At 42.8% G+C, this 20,075-nt stretch overlaps 1 protein-coding gene across 3 annotated transcripts in view; it reads right to left on the bottom strand.

Annotated features, from left to right (window-relative positions):
* Nucleotides 1-3,163: 3,163 nt before the first annotated feature.
* The window catches only part of CDKAL1 (CDK5 regulatory subunit associated protein 1 like 1), a 701,044-nt gene continuing 684,132 nt past the window's right edge, over nucleotides 3,164-20,075 (bottom strand). For all 3 annotated transcript variants that reach the window (XM_054490535.2, XM_063665866.1, XM_054490539.2), the window contains one exon: nucleotides 3,164-4,764. In XM_054490535.2, the coding sequence (XP_054346510.1) occupies nucleotides 4,573-4,764 (192 nt within the window). In that variant the 3' untranslated portion in view covers nucleotides 3,164-4,572. The remainder of the gene's footprint in view (nucleotides 4,765-20,075) is intronic.

Here is a 20,075-nt window from a genome sequence, read left to right as displayed (position 1 = left end):
CCTTTTCTTTTTCTTCCTTTTCTCTCCCCTCCTTTCTTCTCTTCCCTCCCTCTCTCTGTTCATTTTTTTCCTATGTTTGTTTTATGATGACAAACCCTCTTGAAGCTTGATTTGTAACTCTAATTCTCCCTCCATGACATCTTACCATATACACTGAAATTTTCAACCTGGAGTGAAGTCAGTAGAAGTAGTATATGTTTTGACTGAATGACATATGGAAATCTGACGTTTAGACACATTTTCCCAGCAACAAAGCAAAGTTTTAACCCAAGAATTCTTTACATTCTCAAATTGACTATCTCATGCTGGGACGATAAGAAAGGAAGCAGGGATGATAAGATGAAGCAGGGACAACAGAAAGGAAGGAAAAAAAGAAGGAAGGAAGGGAGGGGGCAGGGCAAAGAAAAAAGCTTGATTAGTAAATCTTTATTTAAAAAGTATATCGAGTACCATGCACATTCTTAGAGCAGGACAACACAGACTGAAAGGCTGAAGCCCCCCAAGCTCAGGCATCCACAGGGTTGATCCTAAATGCGTATCTGTTGGCACAGGTCAAGTTTAAGTCAAAGATGGGACAGAGGAGCAGGAGGAGTTTACAGAAGAAGAGTATATGCTTTGGAGTCAGGCTGTGTACCAGTCCTGCCTCTAAACTTAATAGCTCTGTGCCTCTTGCACAAGTGACTTAATCTTTTGAGTTTTAGATTTTCTTCTCAGTATGATGGGAATAACAATACGTATCTCAAAATTTTTTCTTCAGGACTGATTAACACCTGTTAAGTGCAAAGTATAACATCCAGTGCATTTCATTTAAGGACTAGACAGTTAATGGTTGTTGATATTATCATTACTATTAAAATAGGAATGACTTGTGGAAGGGAGACAGCAGAGACAAGGTCTGCTGAAGAATATCTAAGGTCCAAAGAGAAAAAATAGTGGGAGAATGACAGAATTCATGTCAACTGCTGGTGGGGATGTAAATTGGTACAACCACTTCAGAAAACCATTTAGCAGTATCTAAGCTGAACATACGCAAATGCTATGACCCAGCAATTCCACCCCTAGACATGTACTCCTCACGTCATCACATAAATGCTTAACAAAACATGTTTATAGCAGCATTATTCATAATAGACTAAAAATTGGAAAGAACTCAAATGTAGAATGAACAAAGACAATGTGGTGTACTCATACACTGAAATACTATTCAGCAATGAACGTGAAGTAATTACGGCTACACATAATAATCTGGATGTATCTCACAATCACTGTAGAACAAAAGAAGGTAGACATGAAATAGTGCATACTACATGATACCACTTATAGAAAGTTTAGAATCAGGCAAATCAATCTGTAATGTTAGAAATAAGGATACTGGTTACTCCTTGGGAGGCAGACTTAATGGCTAGGAGGGTATATGGGGAGCCTCTTGGTGCTGGCTACAATGCTTGCCCAGTTTTTAAAAATCCCTGTATCCCTATGATTTATGTCCATTTCATATGTATGTTTTATTCTAATAAAGAGTTTAAGAAAAAAATTGCCCAAAGCATTGAAAAGATCACTTCCTAGGTTTCCTTCTCAGCAGAGAAGTATATATACACACACACACACACACAAACCCCTTGATACTAATGCAAAGCATACAAAGAAAACACAACAATTACATTTACAATCTGCAGGTCAAGCATCCTATCACGACTGACACTTTGTATGAATCAGGTTATGTATGCTATGGCTACGACCCCCAGATGCCGGTGGCTTAACACAACCAAAATATATTTCTGGCTCCTGATGCCTGTCTAGCACATGCTGGCCAGGAGCCCTACTCACTGTACTAACTCAGGGACCCAGGGTCGGGGAGGTGTCATTCTGACATATGGGTCCAGGATCGCCACAGCAGTGGGAAGAGCACACGGTAAACCGTACACCAGCTCTGAACATGTCTGCCCTGAAGAAGGACGTGACCCTTCCTCTCACATTTCACATGTCATGCCTAACTTCAACGGGGCGGGAGAAGTGCGGTTGCACTGTGGGCAGGAAGGAGACGGGCTGGAAAAGTAACAGCTCTACTGATGACCGCACTTGTTCCTGTGGTTCCCAGACTCAGCCCCATTCAGAGTCCAGTGCTTAAGAGAACTGTTTTTGACTCGCACTGCATCCTTCTCTGCTAACTCCCTCCTCCTCCCTGTAGATGGAGGTCATAGGGGGAAGAAAAACCCTGGATTTTGAGAACACTGCTACCCCTCTCACCAATTGGTCACCAGTATGGAGACTGATATCATGAAGGTCCAGCGTCTGCTGCAGGCAGTGGCCTTGGTCCCTTTCTGGGTCAAACAGCAGAGTGAAGCTGCAGCCAAATTTAGGGTAAATAACAGTCATGGCAGGAAGTAGGGAGAATCCTGTACAGCTGAAACGATCCTTGAAGATCCATGCCATGGTAGGTGAGCGCAGCAGGGGGGGAATTTGGACGACTGGGTGGATCGTTCTCTTATAGGAAGAAAAAAATGAAAAAAGGAGAGGACAGCATAGAGCTAGAAGGGAGGAAATAAACAGATGAGGGAGTGAGGAAAAGAGTAGGGAAAGAGTCAGAAAAGGGAGGCAGAAAAAATCCTTTTTGTCTCCAATCAGTTACAGGTGCAAAGCTTTCTCTATGTCTGATCTAGTGCAACTCTAGGCTTTGGATGGCGTTTTTATCTCTGCTAGGTTTTTGTTAAATGAGCACCACTCTGGAACCCACTGTTTATTAACAAAGAAATGACTGCATAGAGCTCAAGAAGGGAGGCAAATGGCAGGTTCTTGTTCTCTTCTCCCCATTCCTGCTAAGAAGTGAGGGGTGCTCCCAAGTGGATGTTTCACTGCAGGACTAGAAGCAGCACAGGCGGATTTTTGCATTCTAAATGTAAGCACCTCTTAGAAGCACATACCAGTTCCGGGAGAAATGTACTAACACTAAAAGCATATATATTTTATAATTTACCAACTAGGACATGACTGAATTTTAACTTGGGTTCCTTAAAAGACACACAAAACACAAGCAACATTTTGAGTTAAATGTAAGAGCTGAAGAGGGGTATGGGTTTCGAGATGGAAAATATCCTATGGTAACTACAAGGTACCTGGTTTTCCTGTACCTATGCCATCCAAATAAATTCTGAAAAACATAGGATTTGCTTAGTATACCAATTCCATTTATTGTTAAAGAAGTCATTTCACTTAGTAAAGACCAATGATGATGGCAGGTAGAAATAAAAACATTTAATCTGGGCTGGGTGGAGTGGCTCACGCCTGTAATCCCAGCACTTTGGGAGGCTGAGGCGAGAAGACTGCTTGAGGCTAGGAGTTCCAGACAAGCCTGGGCAACCTAGTGACACTCATCTCTACAAAAAATTAAAAAATTAGTTGGGCATGGTGGTATGTGCCTGTAGTCCTGGCTATTAGGGAGGCTGAGGTAGGAGGACTGCTTGAGTCCAGGAGGTCGAGGCTGCAGTGAGCCAAGATAGTGCCATTGCACTCCAGCCAGGGTGACAGAGTGAGACCTTGCCTCAAAAAAAAAAAAAAAAAAAACAAAAAACAAAAAAACCAACCAAACAAAAAAAAACAAACAACGAAAAAAACCTAATGGATCAAAAATGTGAGAAAATGGGCACAATTTGTTTTCGACAAATCCAGTTTTTCAGTTTCATATTTCACAGAATGTTGCCAGGAGTCCTTTAGCTGGCAGACGCTCCCCGTGCATTCCAAAAGCATTCAGCTTCCCAGAACCGGTTTCTACACACTTTTCAGGAACACATCTGCTGTGAAAAATACAATGTTTGTAGCACTGGGACTCCAAACAAAGCCTGAAGGGGAAGATGCACTTAAAAGTGTTTATTAAAGAGGCTGGGCGCAGTGGCTCACGCCTGTAATCCCAGCACTTTGGGACGCCAAGGCGGGCGGATCACTTGAGGTCAGGAGTTCGAGTCTAGCCTGGCCAACATGGTGAAACTCCGTCTCTACTAAAAACACAAAAAAATTAGCTGGGCTTGGTGGCGCATGCCTGTAATCCCAGCTACTTGGGAGGCTGAGGCAGAGGAATCGTTTGAACCCAGGAGGCAGAGGTTGCAGTGACCTGAGATCGCACCACTGCACCACTCCAGCCTGGGCGACAAGAGCGAAACCCCATCTGGAAAAAAAAAAAAAGAAAAAGTTTATTAAAGATAGAAAATTCTTCCACATGAGAAAAAGATGGCCAGAGCCACTGTACAATTAGGTTCTGACTTAAAGATTGGAGATTGAAACAAACAAAAAAAAAATGCAACCGCTTGCATTTCTTGCTAAAAGTAAACCAAAAGCAGTTTAATTTGAAGGATGTGCTACGGTAGCCGTGATTAGGTTTTAGGTCAAATAACCAATGGGCCCAACTCAATGTGCTCTTAATGAGGGGGAGCCTCATTAAGAAGAGTGGCTGAAGAGGAGGCAGCATGACCAGTACAAATTATTGCCCTTGGAGAACGGAGGTGTCGCTTTCCTGTTCATTGAAGATTTTAATTAGAAATGTATTCTTCTTTACAGATGCTTCAATTAGTTGTATTCTAATTAATTATAGACCTTGACAAAAAAAGCAAAAAGAAGAGCCAGCAGAGCCAAGCCCACGGACATCCTCAGCGCACAGTCTTGATGTAGCCTTGGCATGGGCAGCACCATTCTGGAACTTGCTGAGTCACACTGAGATGCAGCAGAGGTGTGGGATCCTGAACTCAGCTGGTTCCCAAGCCCATTTCTGAAGTCCTATAAAGAGAGAAACAGAGGAAAAAATTATTTTTAGATGCAGAGAAAGCCCTGTTGTGATATCAATCAAGTAATGGGTTCCAGAAGGTGCCGCCTTTTATGTCCTCCTTCAACAGAGACACATTTGAACACCCACCACGGGCCAGGTGGCCCCAAGGTAGGTATGAATGAGTCAGTTCCTTTCCTTGAAGGGCCAGGCCAAGTTCATGACTCCAGACTACACATAAAACTGTATGAGAAAGACGGGCTGTGTTTATAGAAAATCAAGGCAGAATTCATGAACGGTAGAATCTGTGTAAAGTGGAGTCATACCACAGACATATTTAACTCTTAGAGAGATGCAACCATATCTTCTCAGCAATGGAAGAATGACAAAGAAACACCATGGGCCAGGTGTGGTGGCTCACGCCTGTAATCCCAGCACTTTGGGAGGCTGAGGCGGGCTGATCACTTGAGGTCAGAGGTTTGAGACCAGCCTGGCTAACATGGTGAAACCCCGTCTCCACTAAAAATATAAAAATTAGCCGGATGTGGTGGCAGGTGCCTGTAGTCCCAGCTACTCTGGAGGCTGAGGCAGGAAAATTGCTGGAACCTGGAAGACGAAGGCTACAGTGAACCAAGATTGTGCTGCTGCACTCCAGCCTGGGCAACAGAGTGAGACCCTGTCTCAAAAACAACCAACCAACCAACCATGGGAGCCACTTGATTCAGCAAACACATCCCTAGGACAAAGATTCCCAGCTGGTCTGCTGCCACAGGAGGGCTGCGCCAAGAGTGACCCACCCCACATGACCCCACACTCAGTCCCGTCAAAGTACCTTGTATGCCATACAAATACTATCACTTTCTCTTCATGCCAGACACAGAACAGGTTGGGAAACCCTGCTTGGGCAGAGCTGAGAAGCTGGGGACCTGACTGTGCTGCTTTTCTCAGTGGTTTCTGTTCACAGGCTTCTTAGCTGGTGTCCAGGGAAGTGGAGAGAGGAGCACCTGGCTATTCTCAGGGTGGCTCTAGTTTCGAAGTGCAATTTATGAGATTTTCACCTCATGTACCTGCTTCAGAATCGGTGCCTCCCCCAATAACATGGGACTCCCCTGTTGAAACCTGAATAACATTTTGAGAGATGGAAGGAGGGGTGTGGAAGGAGCAGATGAGAAACGCTGTATGGAAGGAAAAATGATAGGGCGGAGGGGCAGCCCAGAGGCGGTGCAGGACAGGACAGGAAATCCACAGAAGCACAAACTATCTTGCAACAACCATGGTACTTTGCTCAGTCTTCCCTTCCAAGCTCTCTAACAACCTCCTGGTACCTCTTTGGCTTCTGTTTGGGAAGCTGCATCTCAGCATGCACAGGAGAGGCACTGGAATGGTGCTTTGCAGAAGGTAACACGAACAGGAATGTATGGGGTGGACTGAAGAGAGGCAGGAGAATGGGGTAGAAAATCCAGTGGTAAGTTGTAGCAACAGATGAAATGGGAGATAATGAGGACCTCTATCGGGATGACGGGATGACGGCAAAGGTAACAACAGACTTTTGATGTAGAATCAATAGGATTTGAATTCAAAGGATTGGGAAATGCAAGACACAAAGAATAGGAATGGGGAAATGAAAACAACTTCTACAGCCCAGTTTCCACAGGCTCCTATTTCTATGTGATTGTGTGGGAAGAATTCTTGCTCTGTGTGTAGAAGGCTAACAGCAGAATTAACAAAGCTGTTAGCCACAAGGAAAGTCTCTCAACCATAATGACAGTCGAAGCATTATTTACTGCTGCACTCCTCAGGTATCTGGGCCGATATCCTGCTGGTCTCCCTGCACTCTGAATCCTTCATAAGGAGGCACACAGCTGGACAGAATGGGACCATCCTTCCCATGGCAGGGGGAGGCAAGAGCCAGAGCTCAGTGGTGCACCCAGACATGTCCCCGTCCCTAGGGGACAGCTCTCTTATGAGGCTGGCTTTTTGCGTAATATTTTGGAGTGAGGTCTATGCTGAAGAGCTTCCATTTCAATTTAAAATAACCTCAAGATCTCAAGGACAGCACTCACATACATGTGGGAACCTGGAGAAAGAATGCAGAATCCTTCAGCTGAATTGATAGGAACTATGTGAGTTCCTCAAAAGCAGCAAGTCTGCCTAATTCATCTCTGAAATCTTGGAACCTAGCAGGCTGCAGTCACAGAGCAGGTACTCAGTAAGTGTTTGGGAATGAATGAATGAGTGACTGATTGAATGAATAATATGACAGTGTGTATTCCAGTGAGATGAGCAACCATCAAGAACATTCTCATCTATGTCTCTGGTGATCAATGATGTGTCCTGTGATATATTCAGGAAGCTATTCTACTTGAGTCACAAATTGTTGTCTCTAGCAATTAAACCATCACTTAATAAGTGTGGTTTTATAAGACCAGAATTAAGAGGTTGATTAATTTCTCCGAGGCCTGAGTTCTTTAACCTTTGTAAGTCATAGATGGCTTTGAGAAGACTACAGACCCTTCCAGAAAAATATGGAAGCATATTTACATATCCACACAGCCTCGCTCACACTCCGTCTTCAGGAGGTTCACAGATACCCTCGCCCAGGCGTGGACCCAGATTTTGTGGGTCCTGAAGCCTTCTCTTTAAGAAAAAAATAATGAATACAAAATTAGGTACCGGGTCTTGGAAGGGGTCCCTCAAATTGAGAGACCCTGAAACTGGCTACACGAGCGTCAGGGAACATCCACCCTTTTCCCTATCACCAGTTCAGAATGCTTGACCTTGGTTCTGAACCTGTGCCATGATTAGTGGTGCCAGGCCAGGTGTCACACTGACCTGGGGAAGGACTAGTTGAGTCTTAAAGTCTTAAGCATTTAGTTGGGTTGATAATACATTTTGTTTTTTGTTTCATGAAGCAGTGCAGGTACTGCGCCTTCTTGGCCTGGGTTAAAATAAAAGCAAAACTCTTCGACTTCTGATGACAATTTCAGAAAATTTCTTCTCCTTTCAACTCATCTGTCATAAAATTTTGTTCAAAATAAAGTTACCTATTAAACTACCGGAGTGGATTATTTGCGGTCATGTTAAGTTTAGTCATTCTTCCTCGGGCATCCTTTTTTCTCTCCACCCCCAGACGTTTAACACATTTGAACATAACTGATTCATAAAAGGTATTTTGGTGCTGAGCTTTCCTCCTGTGCCTGCTGGACAAGTCTGCACCCTGCATCCTGCAGAGAAGCAGAAGCATGTATATGCAGCCACAAGATTTGCCACTCTCTTGAGGATCAAGGCGGGAGTGTGACCGCGGAGCAGGAGAGGGTAAACGCATCCTGTCTCTATTGCACTTTTACCAAATCAAGATCTTGATAAAAGGATTTTGATGATACTATTTTTAAACATAATATTTAAAAAGTTTCTCAGATGACAGAGTAATAATCAGTAGCCAGCTAGCTTTGTACATTTCGATTGTCACTACCACTGAGATACTTAAGGAAAAGTAGTTTAGAAATATGGGAAATATGAGATCTTTCTCATAAAGTCCAAGATGCTCAAACACGTACAACCATAGCAGTTGAAAGCAGGGATCATGAATAGAAAATAATGTAATAAAAAGTGCTTATAGGCGAAGTGATTATAAAGAGCCGATAGAAAAAAGTTGACACACACACAACAAGCATAGTTCTAGAAGGTAAACAGAGGCTCAGACCTTCCCTAAACCTTTAAAACCTTATCAAGATTGTCAATTCCTGAAATTCAATACATATCTGCATCGCTCAAAGTATAATACACCAAATTTGAAAAATGTTATTGCTTATTAAACTGGGGCCGGGCGCAGTGGCTCACACCTGTAATCCCAGCACTCTGGGAGGCCGAGGTGGATCACGAGGTCAGGAGATTGAGATCATCCTGGCTAACATGGTGAAACCCTGTCTCTATTAGAAATACAAAGAATGAGCCAGGCGTGGTGGCTGGCGCCTGTGGTCCCAGCTACTCGGGAGTCTGAGGCAGGAGAATGGCGTGAACCCGGGAGGCGGAGCTTGCGGTGAGCCGAGATCGCACCACTGCACTCCAGCCTGGTCGACAGAGCGAGACTCTGTCTCAAAAACAAAACAAAACAAAAACAACAACAACAAAAAACAAACTGGAACGTCAACTCAGACAATTTTTAAGAACTCAAAATCTACTCAGAAATGCTTTCTTAAAAACAGAAATTTGAAACAAGGCAGGATATGACCTTTGCTTACGCAAAAGGCGTTATTTATGTGTTAAATGGAGTTATTTATCCTGTTAAAAGGATTTATTTATCCTGTTATAATAGACTAAGGGACGCACTAAAATTCCCATCGTGCATTCTGTGTTAACTTTGATTAACATGGGTTTGTCTTCCCTTGTAAACCTCACTGCTCCCTTGATTAATTTCTAAACCTACTTACTTGCTAACTCTTAAAAATAATCTACTAATTTTCAAAAGTGTAGCTTATCAAATCCTATCAAAGTAATCGATCTGTTAAAGCAGAATGAAGTATGTATACCAAAACTTCAATTAAAAAAAAAAACTTTCATGTTCAGAAACTTTAGGGATCAGATTTCAATCAGTTAAAGAAAAATACAGACAGTTGGGATGATAACAACAGTCTATCTCTATTTCCTTCATCTCTAGCAGTTGTGCACGTATTGTTGGGGAAAGGAAAGAGATGCTTTTAACTTGAGCATGTTTCACGCCACAAGGCACAGATGGAACCAGTTCTAGGAGCAGTAAGTCCTCGAGCTCTGGGCTCTAATCCCAGCTCCATCTGAGGATTCTCAGGCAAATTTTATCCTCTTTTTGCCTCCATTTCCTCACCTGTAAAATGGAGATACTGCTAGTATTTGTGCATCATAGGATTTTTATGAGGATTAAATTAGATACATATAGATTAAGTGTCCTGAACATTTAAATGTCAATTCAGATTAACTTATTCCACGGTATTTTGTGGTTCTAATGAAAAATGCAAACGTCCTCAGAAATTCTTTTTGTAAATTACAAAGTCATTATTTTATTTGCTTCTGAAATAGAATTGACCTGTACTATTTTTGTTCCTTATGTATACCATTAAGAGGCACACACTAATGAATGAGCACGGGTTTTGAATTCTGGCAGACCAAACTGAACCCAGGTTCAGACAGCCATGTGATCTTAGGCAGGTGGTTTAAACTCTCTAAGCCTGGCTATCCTTTCTGTGAAGGAGGAAAGCCATCTACCTTAGGATGTTATCAGAAGGAACAGAAGTAATGTGCCCACAGCCAGGCACAGTGCCTGGAATACAGAAGGTTCACAATAAGGGCTGCTATTACGGTGACATCACAGGAGTGTGGCTTGAAAAACAGAGAAGGCCAGAGCCTCCCACAGCACTTACTACCAACACTGAGATGACAATGTCCTGTCTTGCATATCCTCACAAGCACTAACCCATGAAGAAGAAGCTACGTCCATTGTGAAGTCAGCACCTCTTACTCCCTGGGCTCTGAGATGGTAAAGCCAGTGGAGTGCGCCTTCTGGAAAAGCTCCGAACTGAAACCATCACCCGCCCCTGCCTGTTCTAGTTACTGCTGGCTCAGGCCTCAACTAAGACAGGACTTGCTTTAGGAAAACCTCTCTCAACCACTGCCCACCCCGTGTGGGCCTGCTAGTCTTGTCAGCCGGCCCTTCTCATGGCGCGTGTCAACGGTGGTGAACACCCTGCTGAATCCTGGCTCCTGCATCACCCTAAGCGTGCTCCTTCTGAGCAGGGGTGGCCTTTCTCTCCAATGGATGCCCAGGACCTGGTACCTAGGAGGGGCCAGTGTTAGCTGAATGCATACTGCCATTGCTACCTGTTACTTACTACCATATATTCACACATTTTATATAGGAGCAAATATCCCTTCCATATGAACTGCCATTTACCTATTCTTATATTTCTTATTAGACTGGCAAGTAAATGGGACAAAGAGTCATACATCACCAATACTACATAGTATAAATATGAAATAGGGTGACTAGGGAAAAACCTTACCAACAGAGAAACGGCATGAGTTCTCTATTGCTACTTTAACAAAACACCACAAACCTAGGGTATGAAGCAATATGCATTTATTCTCTTTCAATTCTGGAGGTCAGAAGTTCTATGTCAAGGTGTTGGCTGGGTGGCATTCTTCTGGAGGCTCCAGGGAAGAATCTGATTCCTTGTCCTTTCCAGGTTCTACAATTTGCCTACATCTCTTGGCCTGTGGCCCTTTTTTTCCATTTTCAAAGCCAGTAGCATAGGGTTACTATTATTATTATTATTAATTATTATTTTGAGACAGAGTCTCACTCTGTCACCCAGGCTGGAGTACAATGGCGCGATCTTGACTCACTCCAACCTCCACCTCCTGGGTTCAGGCAATTCTCCTGTTTCGGCCTCCCGAGTAGCACATGTCACCATGCCTGGCTAATTTTGGCATGTTTAGTAGAGATGGGGTTTCACCATACTGGTCAGGCTGGTCTCAAACTCTTGACCTCAGGTGATCATAGGGTTATTTTTAGAAGGACCCTTGTGATTTACATTGAACCCACTTAGATAACCCAGAATAATCCTCTCATTTCAAGATCCTTAGCTTAATCACATCTGCAAAGTTCCTTTTGCCATGTAAGGTAACATCGGAGGTTCAGGTGATTAGGATATGGACATCTTTGGGTGGGGGACATGACTGTGCCTACCACTCCTGACATATGTGAGCTCCCAAGCTTGCATGCCACCAGAAAGCGTACTCAGTTCAGGCAGAACTAAACTAGCTGCCCAAGAGAACACACTCTGACAGAAGTGTGATGCTCTACACGTTTACAAGGAAAGAGGGACAGGGCGCCTCTAGGAGACTGTGTGGCTGGCTGACCGTGAAGTTTCCTGGGGGAAGAGGACAGCAAACCTCCAAGGCTGAGCCTCTGCTAAGGCCTTTTCCTTCTGCTGAGCTAACAGACTTGCTGAGCTAGCTGCTTCCTAAGAAAATGGGGAGGAAACAGGCCTCCAGGGCCTTCAGATGTGTCCTACTCACAGGTCTTTCGGCCCCAAGAGACAAGACTCTGAGGGAAAGGGCACCCAAGAGATGATCAGTTAATGTTTTCTGAATTGGTATTTGCATTTCTACTTATTCCTTTGCCTCCTATAGTCTTTTCTTCACCTAGTTACAAGTATTCTTTTCTTGGGGGCTGGATGGGCTTAGGCTTCCAATGGAAGGAAGTCATGTTGTTTAGAAGCCTTTCTTCCAAGTCCTCTTCCTTCTCATACAAAATATTGATAAGTTGTAATATGGTACATGGCTGGAGAACCAGAAGCACAACAATTCAGTGAGAAAGGCAGAGGATAGGCTCTATGTGAAAATACTAAGTAGAAGGAATATTTAGAGAACATTCACCGTGTGCCTAGCAGGACTCTAAGTGCTCTCTAATCCTTCAAACTACTCAATGAAGTAGCTAATAGGAGTTAACCCTCTCTTTAAGCCACTTGCCCAAATTTCTGATAGTATAAATGGTGAAGCAGATGAGTGGCCTGGCTTTACTCATGCTAAGTACAGCCCCACAGCAACACTTCTGAGATACATTGATAATTCCATATAAATAAATAAGAAAAAGCAAGGCACTGCATAGTTATTAAAATGACTATCAAGATCAACAGTCCCACCAAATAGATTTTATCCATTTTACTTGCCACTGCACCTCACAGAGGTAATGGTGTTATTTTGAGTTTCCCTATAGAGGCCATTCCAGAAAAGTCAGCCTCAAGTTATGCAGAGACATTTCATGCTACCTGTCTTGCAGTTCTGAGCCACGTTGCGACTTTGTAATTGTGACCTGTAGATGGCACATCGCTGAGTATGCTCTGAACACACACATGCACACACACTTGATGCGCTCACATGAGAACATGTTGCAAAATGTGTTTTAATGAGGAACAGTTGGTCTGGTTCTGCTCAAATAAAAGATATCCCTGTAAGAGAGTTGCCACCTGTCTTCCCATCTTGCGGTGCAGCTTCCAAATGAGTTCTTCTATCCCTGACACCTGCAGGTGTTACCAGGGCCCTGCAATCATATTCCACATGCCAGCTCCCTTCCTTGAATTGACAAGACAACCCTGTCCCTGGGCTTCATGTTATTACCAGATACCAGGACATCCAGGGGATTAAGAGTGCCAAGCTATCTTTCTCCTTTATTCTTCTAGACATTCCCCAAATTGGGAGCTCTTTAATATCATATAAGTAGTTGTACCCAATTATCTCCAAACCAAAAATGCCAGTATTTTATCTTGAAGTCAGTTAAAACAATGTTACATGCATAGTCCTCAGCATTATAGGTACACTGGAATGTAACAGGATCAACAAATTGAAGTTGGAATTAATTGCTCCTTTCCATTTCTTTTGGAAGAACATTTCCATTATAAGACCTCTGTCACATGGTCACGCAATTAGAGCACAATACTGTCAGCCTTTCTGTTTCAATTCTGGGAATGAGAAATTCTACATCAGACATTATTCATGTGAAATTTTTCCCTTACCCCTTTCACCCCAAATGTGTAATTGCTATCAGGTCATTACAATTATGAACAAAAATTTCAAACTTGAACACACACATACACACACGTAAACTCTCTAATCTTAATGTCACGGGTGGGTTTTTATCTTATTTTGGTGATAGCAGAGTAAACACAAGGCTTTGCTAATAAGTCTGAACATAAATTATTAAACTATCTACTGTATGATCAAATGCATTTCAGATTATATTCTGAGTAATTCTGCCTTGACGTCCACCAAAGGAACAGATCTGATGTGCCCCTGCGTGGTCTCAGGGCTCCCTCTCTTTCAGAATGCCCAGCCCACAGACTTGAACGGTGCCAAATGAAAGACAGAGATAGTCATATCAAAAAACAAAGCTTGGCATCTGCCCATCACCTAATTATTACTCTCTGTAAGCCCGCATTTCATCTGACTCAAGAGATGTGAAAGCAACTCTTAAGCTCTGAACTTATTTTAATGGCTTCAAAACACTTCTTATGTGTAAATGTTTCTCATGGCTCAGAGGCACTGTTAGAGCTTGAAGTGCAATCTAACAGGGATGAAGAAAAAATTGTTTGATAGCTCAGACCTCAGGATAAATTAGAGTTTAGAACAGGCTTTCTTCCCCCCACCAAGCCTGAACATATGGGCTCTGCAGAAAACCTACTGAAACCAAATATGTGACCAATGCAAGGAAATAATCTTCAAACATACATTATGCAGTACAGTATACTATAGAAAAGAATCTCGAAATTGGCTGGGCATGGTGGCTCACACCTGTAATCCCAGCATTTTGGGAGGCCAAGGTGGGTGGATTGCTGGAGCCCAGGACTTCTACACTAACCTGGGCAACATGGCAAAACCCCCTCTCTACAAAAAATACAAAAATTAGCTGGGTATTGTGGCGTGTGCTTGTAGTCCCAGCTACTCGGGAGGCTGAGGTAGGAGGATCACTTGAGCCCAGGAGGTGGAGGCTGCAGTGAGCTGTGATGGCACCACTGCACTCCAGCCTGGGTGACAGAGAAAGACCTTGTCTCCCCTCCATGAAAAAAATTCTGGTATTGAATACAAAATTATAAGCTATCTCTATCACAGTTACATTTTATTTTTATTTTTTGAGATAGAGTCTTGCTCTGTCTCCTAGGTTGGAGTGCAGTGGTGTGATCTTGGCTCACTGCAACCTCTGCCTCCTGGGTTCAAGTGACTCTCCTGCCTCAGACTCCCGAGTAGCTGGGATTACAGGCATGTGCCACCGTGCCCAGCTAATTTTTGTATTTTTAGTAGAAATGGGGTTTCACCATGTTGCCTGGGCTGGTCTTGAACTCCTGGCCTCAGGTGATCCGCCCACCTCGGCCTCCCAAAGTGCTGGGAGTACAGGTATGAACCACCGTGCCTGGCCCACAATCATATTTTAATCTCTCCAGTATAAACTTCAGGAAGCACCTCCTAAGGTAAGCATCCCTAACAGGAACTGCTGCATCAGACCTTCATAAGACGGAATGAGCAAAGGTGGCCCCTCAGGCTTTGTAATGCATTCTCGACACTCCAGCTGTGGGCTTCTATCTGAATACCTTCATTTTTAGCTGTCTTAATCTTTGGCTTAGTAACAAATATTCATTCAAATGAGCTTATAATAGTTTCCTAATTTTTGGCTTGTTACATTTACCAAAATAAGGGGAGGGTGTAAGACAGAAGAACCAGATCTAGAATTAATAACAGTAAAGAAACCTTTGCCAACAGTGGTGCGCTGGCATTTGTTTATACATAACTTCTTCAATTCCACAAAGTAAGCCCTGCCAAGAAGGTATGCTATCAGAGGTCTGGCACCTTAGCTGGAGATACATTTATCTTTACTGCCTCCTCATTGTTGTTTAAATTTTTTTCTCCAAAGAGAGGTAGGTAGAGAAGGTTCTCTTAGTAACTACACATAAGGAAAACACAAGTTAGTTATTTACTGGGTAAAAGTTTGGAAATTTGGAAATTATTCTAGAACTTGTCATTTAAGTCTCTTCTGCTAACTAAATATCAGCCTAAGATATATGGACGAGTACACATGTGCTCGCAAACACACACACACACACGCACGCACGAGCTCTAACATAAAAAAGGAACCAAGAGGCACACTTAGAACCATGAAGCCTGTAATCCCAGCATTCATGATAGCAGTAGAAACCTGAACTCATCTATTCCTCATTAGTGGCTGGAGATAAGCATCAGTATGAACAAAAGCTGCCCCACAGGTGTGGCAAAGTTGAAGAAATAAAAAGTGAATTGGGTCAAGATGCTTTACTGATGAAGAAGTCTTTTCAATAGTCTCTCTAACCACACCCGAAACCATTCTCATTCCATGCAGTGCACACAGGAAGCACTGAGCCAGGATGCTGACAAACATAACAATTGGGTGTATTAAACTTCATCTTTAAGTCATCAATTCAACTTAAAATAATTGTTCCTAAGGGTTTCCTTCCAACTAGAAACCATGAAAGTGTGTTGGCAGATGTTTGATTTGTATTTTAAATGAAAAAGAAGCCACGTGTGATGTTAGCTGTTGTTACAATACAACCCTCTCATCCTGTTCTTAGTATCATTTTCAATGACACTAGAAATACGGTTTTAGCATCACTGAGCTCTATAAACTGCATAAAACGAATAAAGGAGATGGCAGGTGCTTTTCTCTATCTCAAAGAATCTCGTAAATGATAAGCTAATATGTAAAATGTTTCCTACATATCACCATGATAGTTTTGCAGCTTGGAAAATGCAGATAAACTAGTTAGGAAAAATTACATGGTTTATACAATTGGTCCTCCATATTTGTGGGTTCCACATCCATAAGTTCAACTGACCGCAAATAGAAAACACTCAGGGGGGAAAAATTCCACAAAATTCCAAAAAGCAAAACTTGAATTTGTCACACACTGAATACTATGTTGAATCTATGAATCTGAAGAGCTGTGTAGGCATTGTATTAGATATCAAAAGTCATCTAGAGATAATACATGGGAAAATGTGGGCAGTTTATATATAAAACTATGTGATTTTGTATAAGGAATTTGAACATCCATGAATTTTGGTATCCATGGGGGGTCCTGGAACCAATCCCCCACAGATACCGAGAGATGACTGTACTTACTATAATTACACTAAACTGAACCCAACCATCTGAAGAAAGATCACATCTCTACATATTTTCCTATCACTCCCAAAGTTCTATTATGCCTTCTTCCAAAAATCTGTTCCAAGACATGCCCATTCTCCCTTTCTATTTTGAATATAGATAGTTTTTTCAAAGTAAAAAATAATGATCCTATGGAAAGGCACTTAAAATTAGATTAATATTAAAAAACTTAATTACTTATGTTACTATAAAAGTATGGTAGGCAGCCCTGAAGATGATCCCCAGTGATCCTCGCCTCCTGGTATTCACACCCGTATGTAATCCCTTCCCCTTGGCTATGGTCTGAATGTACTCACTTGCTTCTAATGCTCAACATAAATGATGGATGCCACTTCCAAAATTAGGTTACAAAGTACTGTAGCTTCCATCTCTCTCTCTCTACTTATTTGCTTGCTCTGAGGGAAGCCAGCTGCCATGCTGTGAGCTGCACTATGCAGAAGCCCACAGGAGAAGGAATGGAGGGAGGCCCCTGACCAACAGCCAGCCAAGGACTAAGACCTTAAAGCAACAACCCATGAGAAACTGAATCCTGCCATCACCATATAAGTGAGCTTAGAAGCAGATCCTCCCCAGTTGGGCCTTCAGTTAAGGCCACATCCCTGGCTGCCAGCCTGACTGCAGCCGAAGGAGCAGTACTGTGCCACGGGCACCCAGAGAAGCTGCACCTAGATTTCTGACCCACAGAAACTGTGAGGTAATAAATGTTTGTTGTTTTAAGTTGCTAAGATTTGAAGTAATTTGTTGCACGGCAACAGATAACTAATACAAAAAGTTGCCAAGTAGAGGGCTGGATACCAATTCACACACACTTACAAATCTGATTCATAACAGAGGCATTGAAGACCAATAGGAAAGGTAGACTTTCAATAAAGTTTTCTGGAACAGCTGGTTATACGAGATAAAACAATGAAATTTAACCCCTACCTACCATGTTTAAAAATCAATTTCAGGTATATTAAATATTTACCTGGCTAAGGAAAAACTAGAAAACCTTTAGGACAATATGGGAGGAAAACCTTTCTAACCACAAGGTACGGAGGACATACTTCTTAAACAAATCACAAAAATATACGAAGTTCTAAACAAAAGAACAAAACTTCTAACCAGAGAGGTTAACAAGCTGCAAACAGGGAAGAGACACTTGCTTCACATATAATTGACTCTAGACTACATAAAGAAATCCCAGCTGGGCACAGAGCCTCTTGCCTGTGGTCCCAGTACTTTGGGAGGCCAAAGTAGAATTGCTGGAGGTGAGGAGTTTGAGACCAACCTGGGCAACATAGCGAGTACCCATCTCTGCAGAAATAGCCGGATGTGGTGGCTCACTCCTGTAATCCCAGCACTTTGGGAGGCCGAGGTGGGTGGATCACTTGAGGTCAGGAGTTCGAGACCAGCCTGGCCAACATGGCAAAACCCCGTCTCTACTAAAAATATAAAAATTAGCCAGGTGTGCTAGTGCACGCCTGTAATCCCAGCTACTTGGGAGGCTGAGGCAGGAGAATTGCTTGAACCTGGGAGGCAGAGGTTGCAGTGAGCCGAGATCATGCCACTGCACTCCAGCCTGGGGGACAGAGTGATACTTCACCTCAAAAATAATAATAATAATAATAATTAAAAAGTAAAAAATAAAACCTAGCTGGGCATGGTGGTACATGCCTGTAGTCCCAGCTACTTGGGAGGCTGAGGTGGGAGGATCACCTAAGGCCAGGATTTCAAGGCTGCAGTGAGCTAATGATCACGCCACTGCACTCCAGCCTGGGCAACAGTGCAAGACCCTGATTCAAAAGAAAAAAAGAAAAAGAAATCCTAAACATCAATGAAAAAGTATCGTCCAATAGAAGAAAATGGGCAAAAGACTTATACAGACTCTTTGCTGAAGAGAAAATCTGAATATATATACACGTATATATATATATACGTGTATATATAATATATAAAACCAATAAATATATTTTTTAAAAATGCTCAACCTCATTTGTAATTAGAGAAATACAAGTTAAAAATACAAAAATACCAGCTTACATATACCAGGTTGGAAAAAGTAAAAAAACGAACAATATCAAGTATGGGTGAGAATGTGGAGGATCCAGAACACTATGACACTGCTGCTGGTAATGGCGGAAATTAACATAGCCACTTTGGCAGACAGGAGGGCATTACCTGGTAAAGTGGGAGCTGTGCACTCTGGCCAACCCGGCAATGCCACTCCTAGGTATGGCACCCAGGCTAGAGAAATGATTGCAGATAAGTGGCCATACCAAGTCCTCATCACAGGTGATGTGATGTAAGTTAGAAGCTCTAGCAAGATTTGGGCTGGAGATGAGGGTTGGGGAAGGTTTGGTCAAAGGAAGAAAAAGTGGCCCAGGATGGGGGTTCAAGACCTGTGGGTGGGCTTCCTGCAAACATTAACTCTCCAAGCAGTCCCCTAAGAATCTCTTTCTTTTCTTAGATGGGCCCTAGTCACTAACCTCCCTCTTCTCCATTAGCATGTTTCCTTTACCGCCTCTCAATGCCTTAGGTGTTCCCCACCCATCCACCACACCTTTCTTAAAATGATTGGTCAATGTGGAAAATAGATGGGACATAAACAGCCACCTGGTTGCTAATACACACTTATTATTATTTATTTTCTGGAGATGGGGTCTTTCTCTGTGGTCCAGGCTATAGTGCAGTGGTGCAATTACAGCTCACTTGCAGCCTTGAACTCCTTAGCTCAAGTGATCCTCCCACTTTGGCCTCCCAAAATGCTGGGAATACAGGAGTGAGCCACTACGCCCAGCCTGCCAATATACACCTTCTCATTTTTTACATGGATTCTATGGGATAAAATCAGTCTGATAAGTTCCCAATTAGTTTCCAATTGCTGCTGTAACAAATTACCATAAACTGCATGGCTTAAAACAATACAAATTTATCATTTTTTAGTTCTGGAACTCAGAAGTCAGATGGGTCTCAATGGACTGAAATCAAGTGTGGTGTGGACTCCTTCTAGGGCTGTAGGGGAGAATCCAGTTCCTTGCCTTTTCTAGCTTGCATCCCTGGGCCCACAGCCTGCTTCCATCTTTGAAGTCGGCATTCCTATCACTCTGACCTCTGATTCTCCTGCCTTCCTTTTTTGCTTTTAAGGACCATTGTGATTACACTGGGCCCATCTGGATAATCAAGTATACCCTCCTTATTTTAAGGGCAGCTGATGAGCAAATTTAATTCCATATGCAACCCTAGTTCTCTCTGTCATGTAATCTAACATATTCACAGGTTCTAGGGATTAGGACATGATCACCTTTGGGGGGTGAAGTGGGGGGCATTATTCTGCCTACCACAGGTCCCCAGGGTGATACTGTTGAGTTGCTGGGTACAACTGTACCTCAGAGAAAAACATCAGATAGCTAGAGCACTTGACATTTCCTCATAGAAAAGACTATGACAAGGTCCCTTAGCTTCCATTAACGTTTAGATTTCAGATTCTTTTTACCAGATCCAACCCTTCTGGCTCTACAACTCACTATCTAAAAACAAGACACTGAGTTGTAGAGCTGAAAGGATTAGATCTCAGGTTGAAACTGAATGTGATTTCTTCTGGGGACATAGAAAAGGAGGAGG

The sequence above is a fragment of the Pongo pygmaeus genome, chromosome 5 (assembly GCF_028885625.2).
Source record: "Pongo pygmaeus isolate AG05252 chromosome 5, NHGRI_mPonPyg2-v2.0_pri, whole genome shotgun sequence".
Classification (NCBI taxonomy): domain Eukaryota; kingdom Metazoa; phylum Chordata; class Mammalia; order Primates; family Hominidae; genus Pongo; species Pongo pygmaeus.
This window is presented reverse-complemented; position numbering and strand designations above follow the sequence as displayed.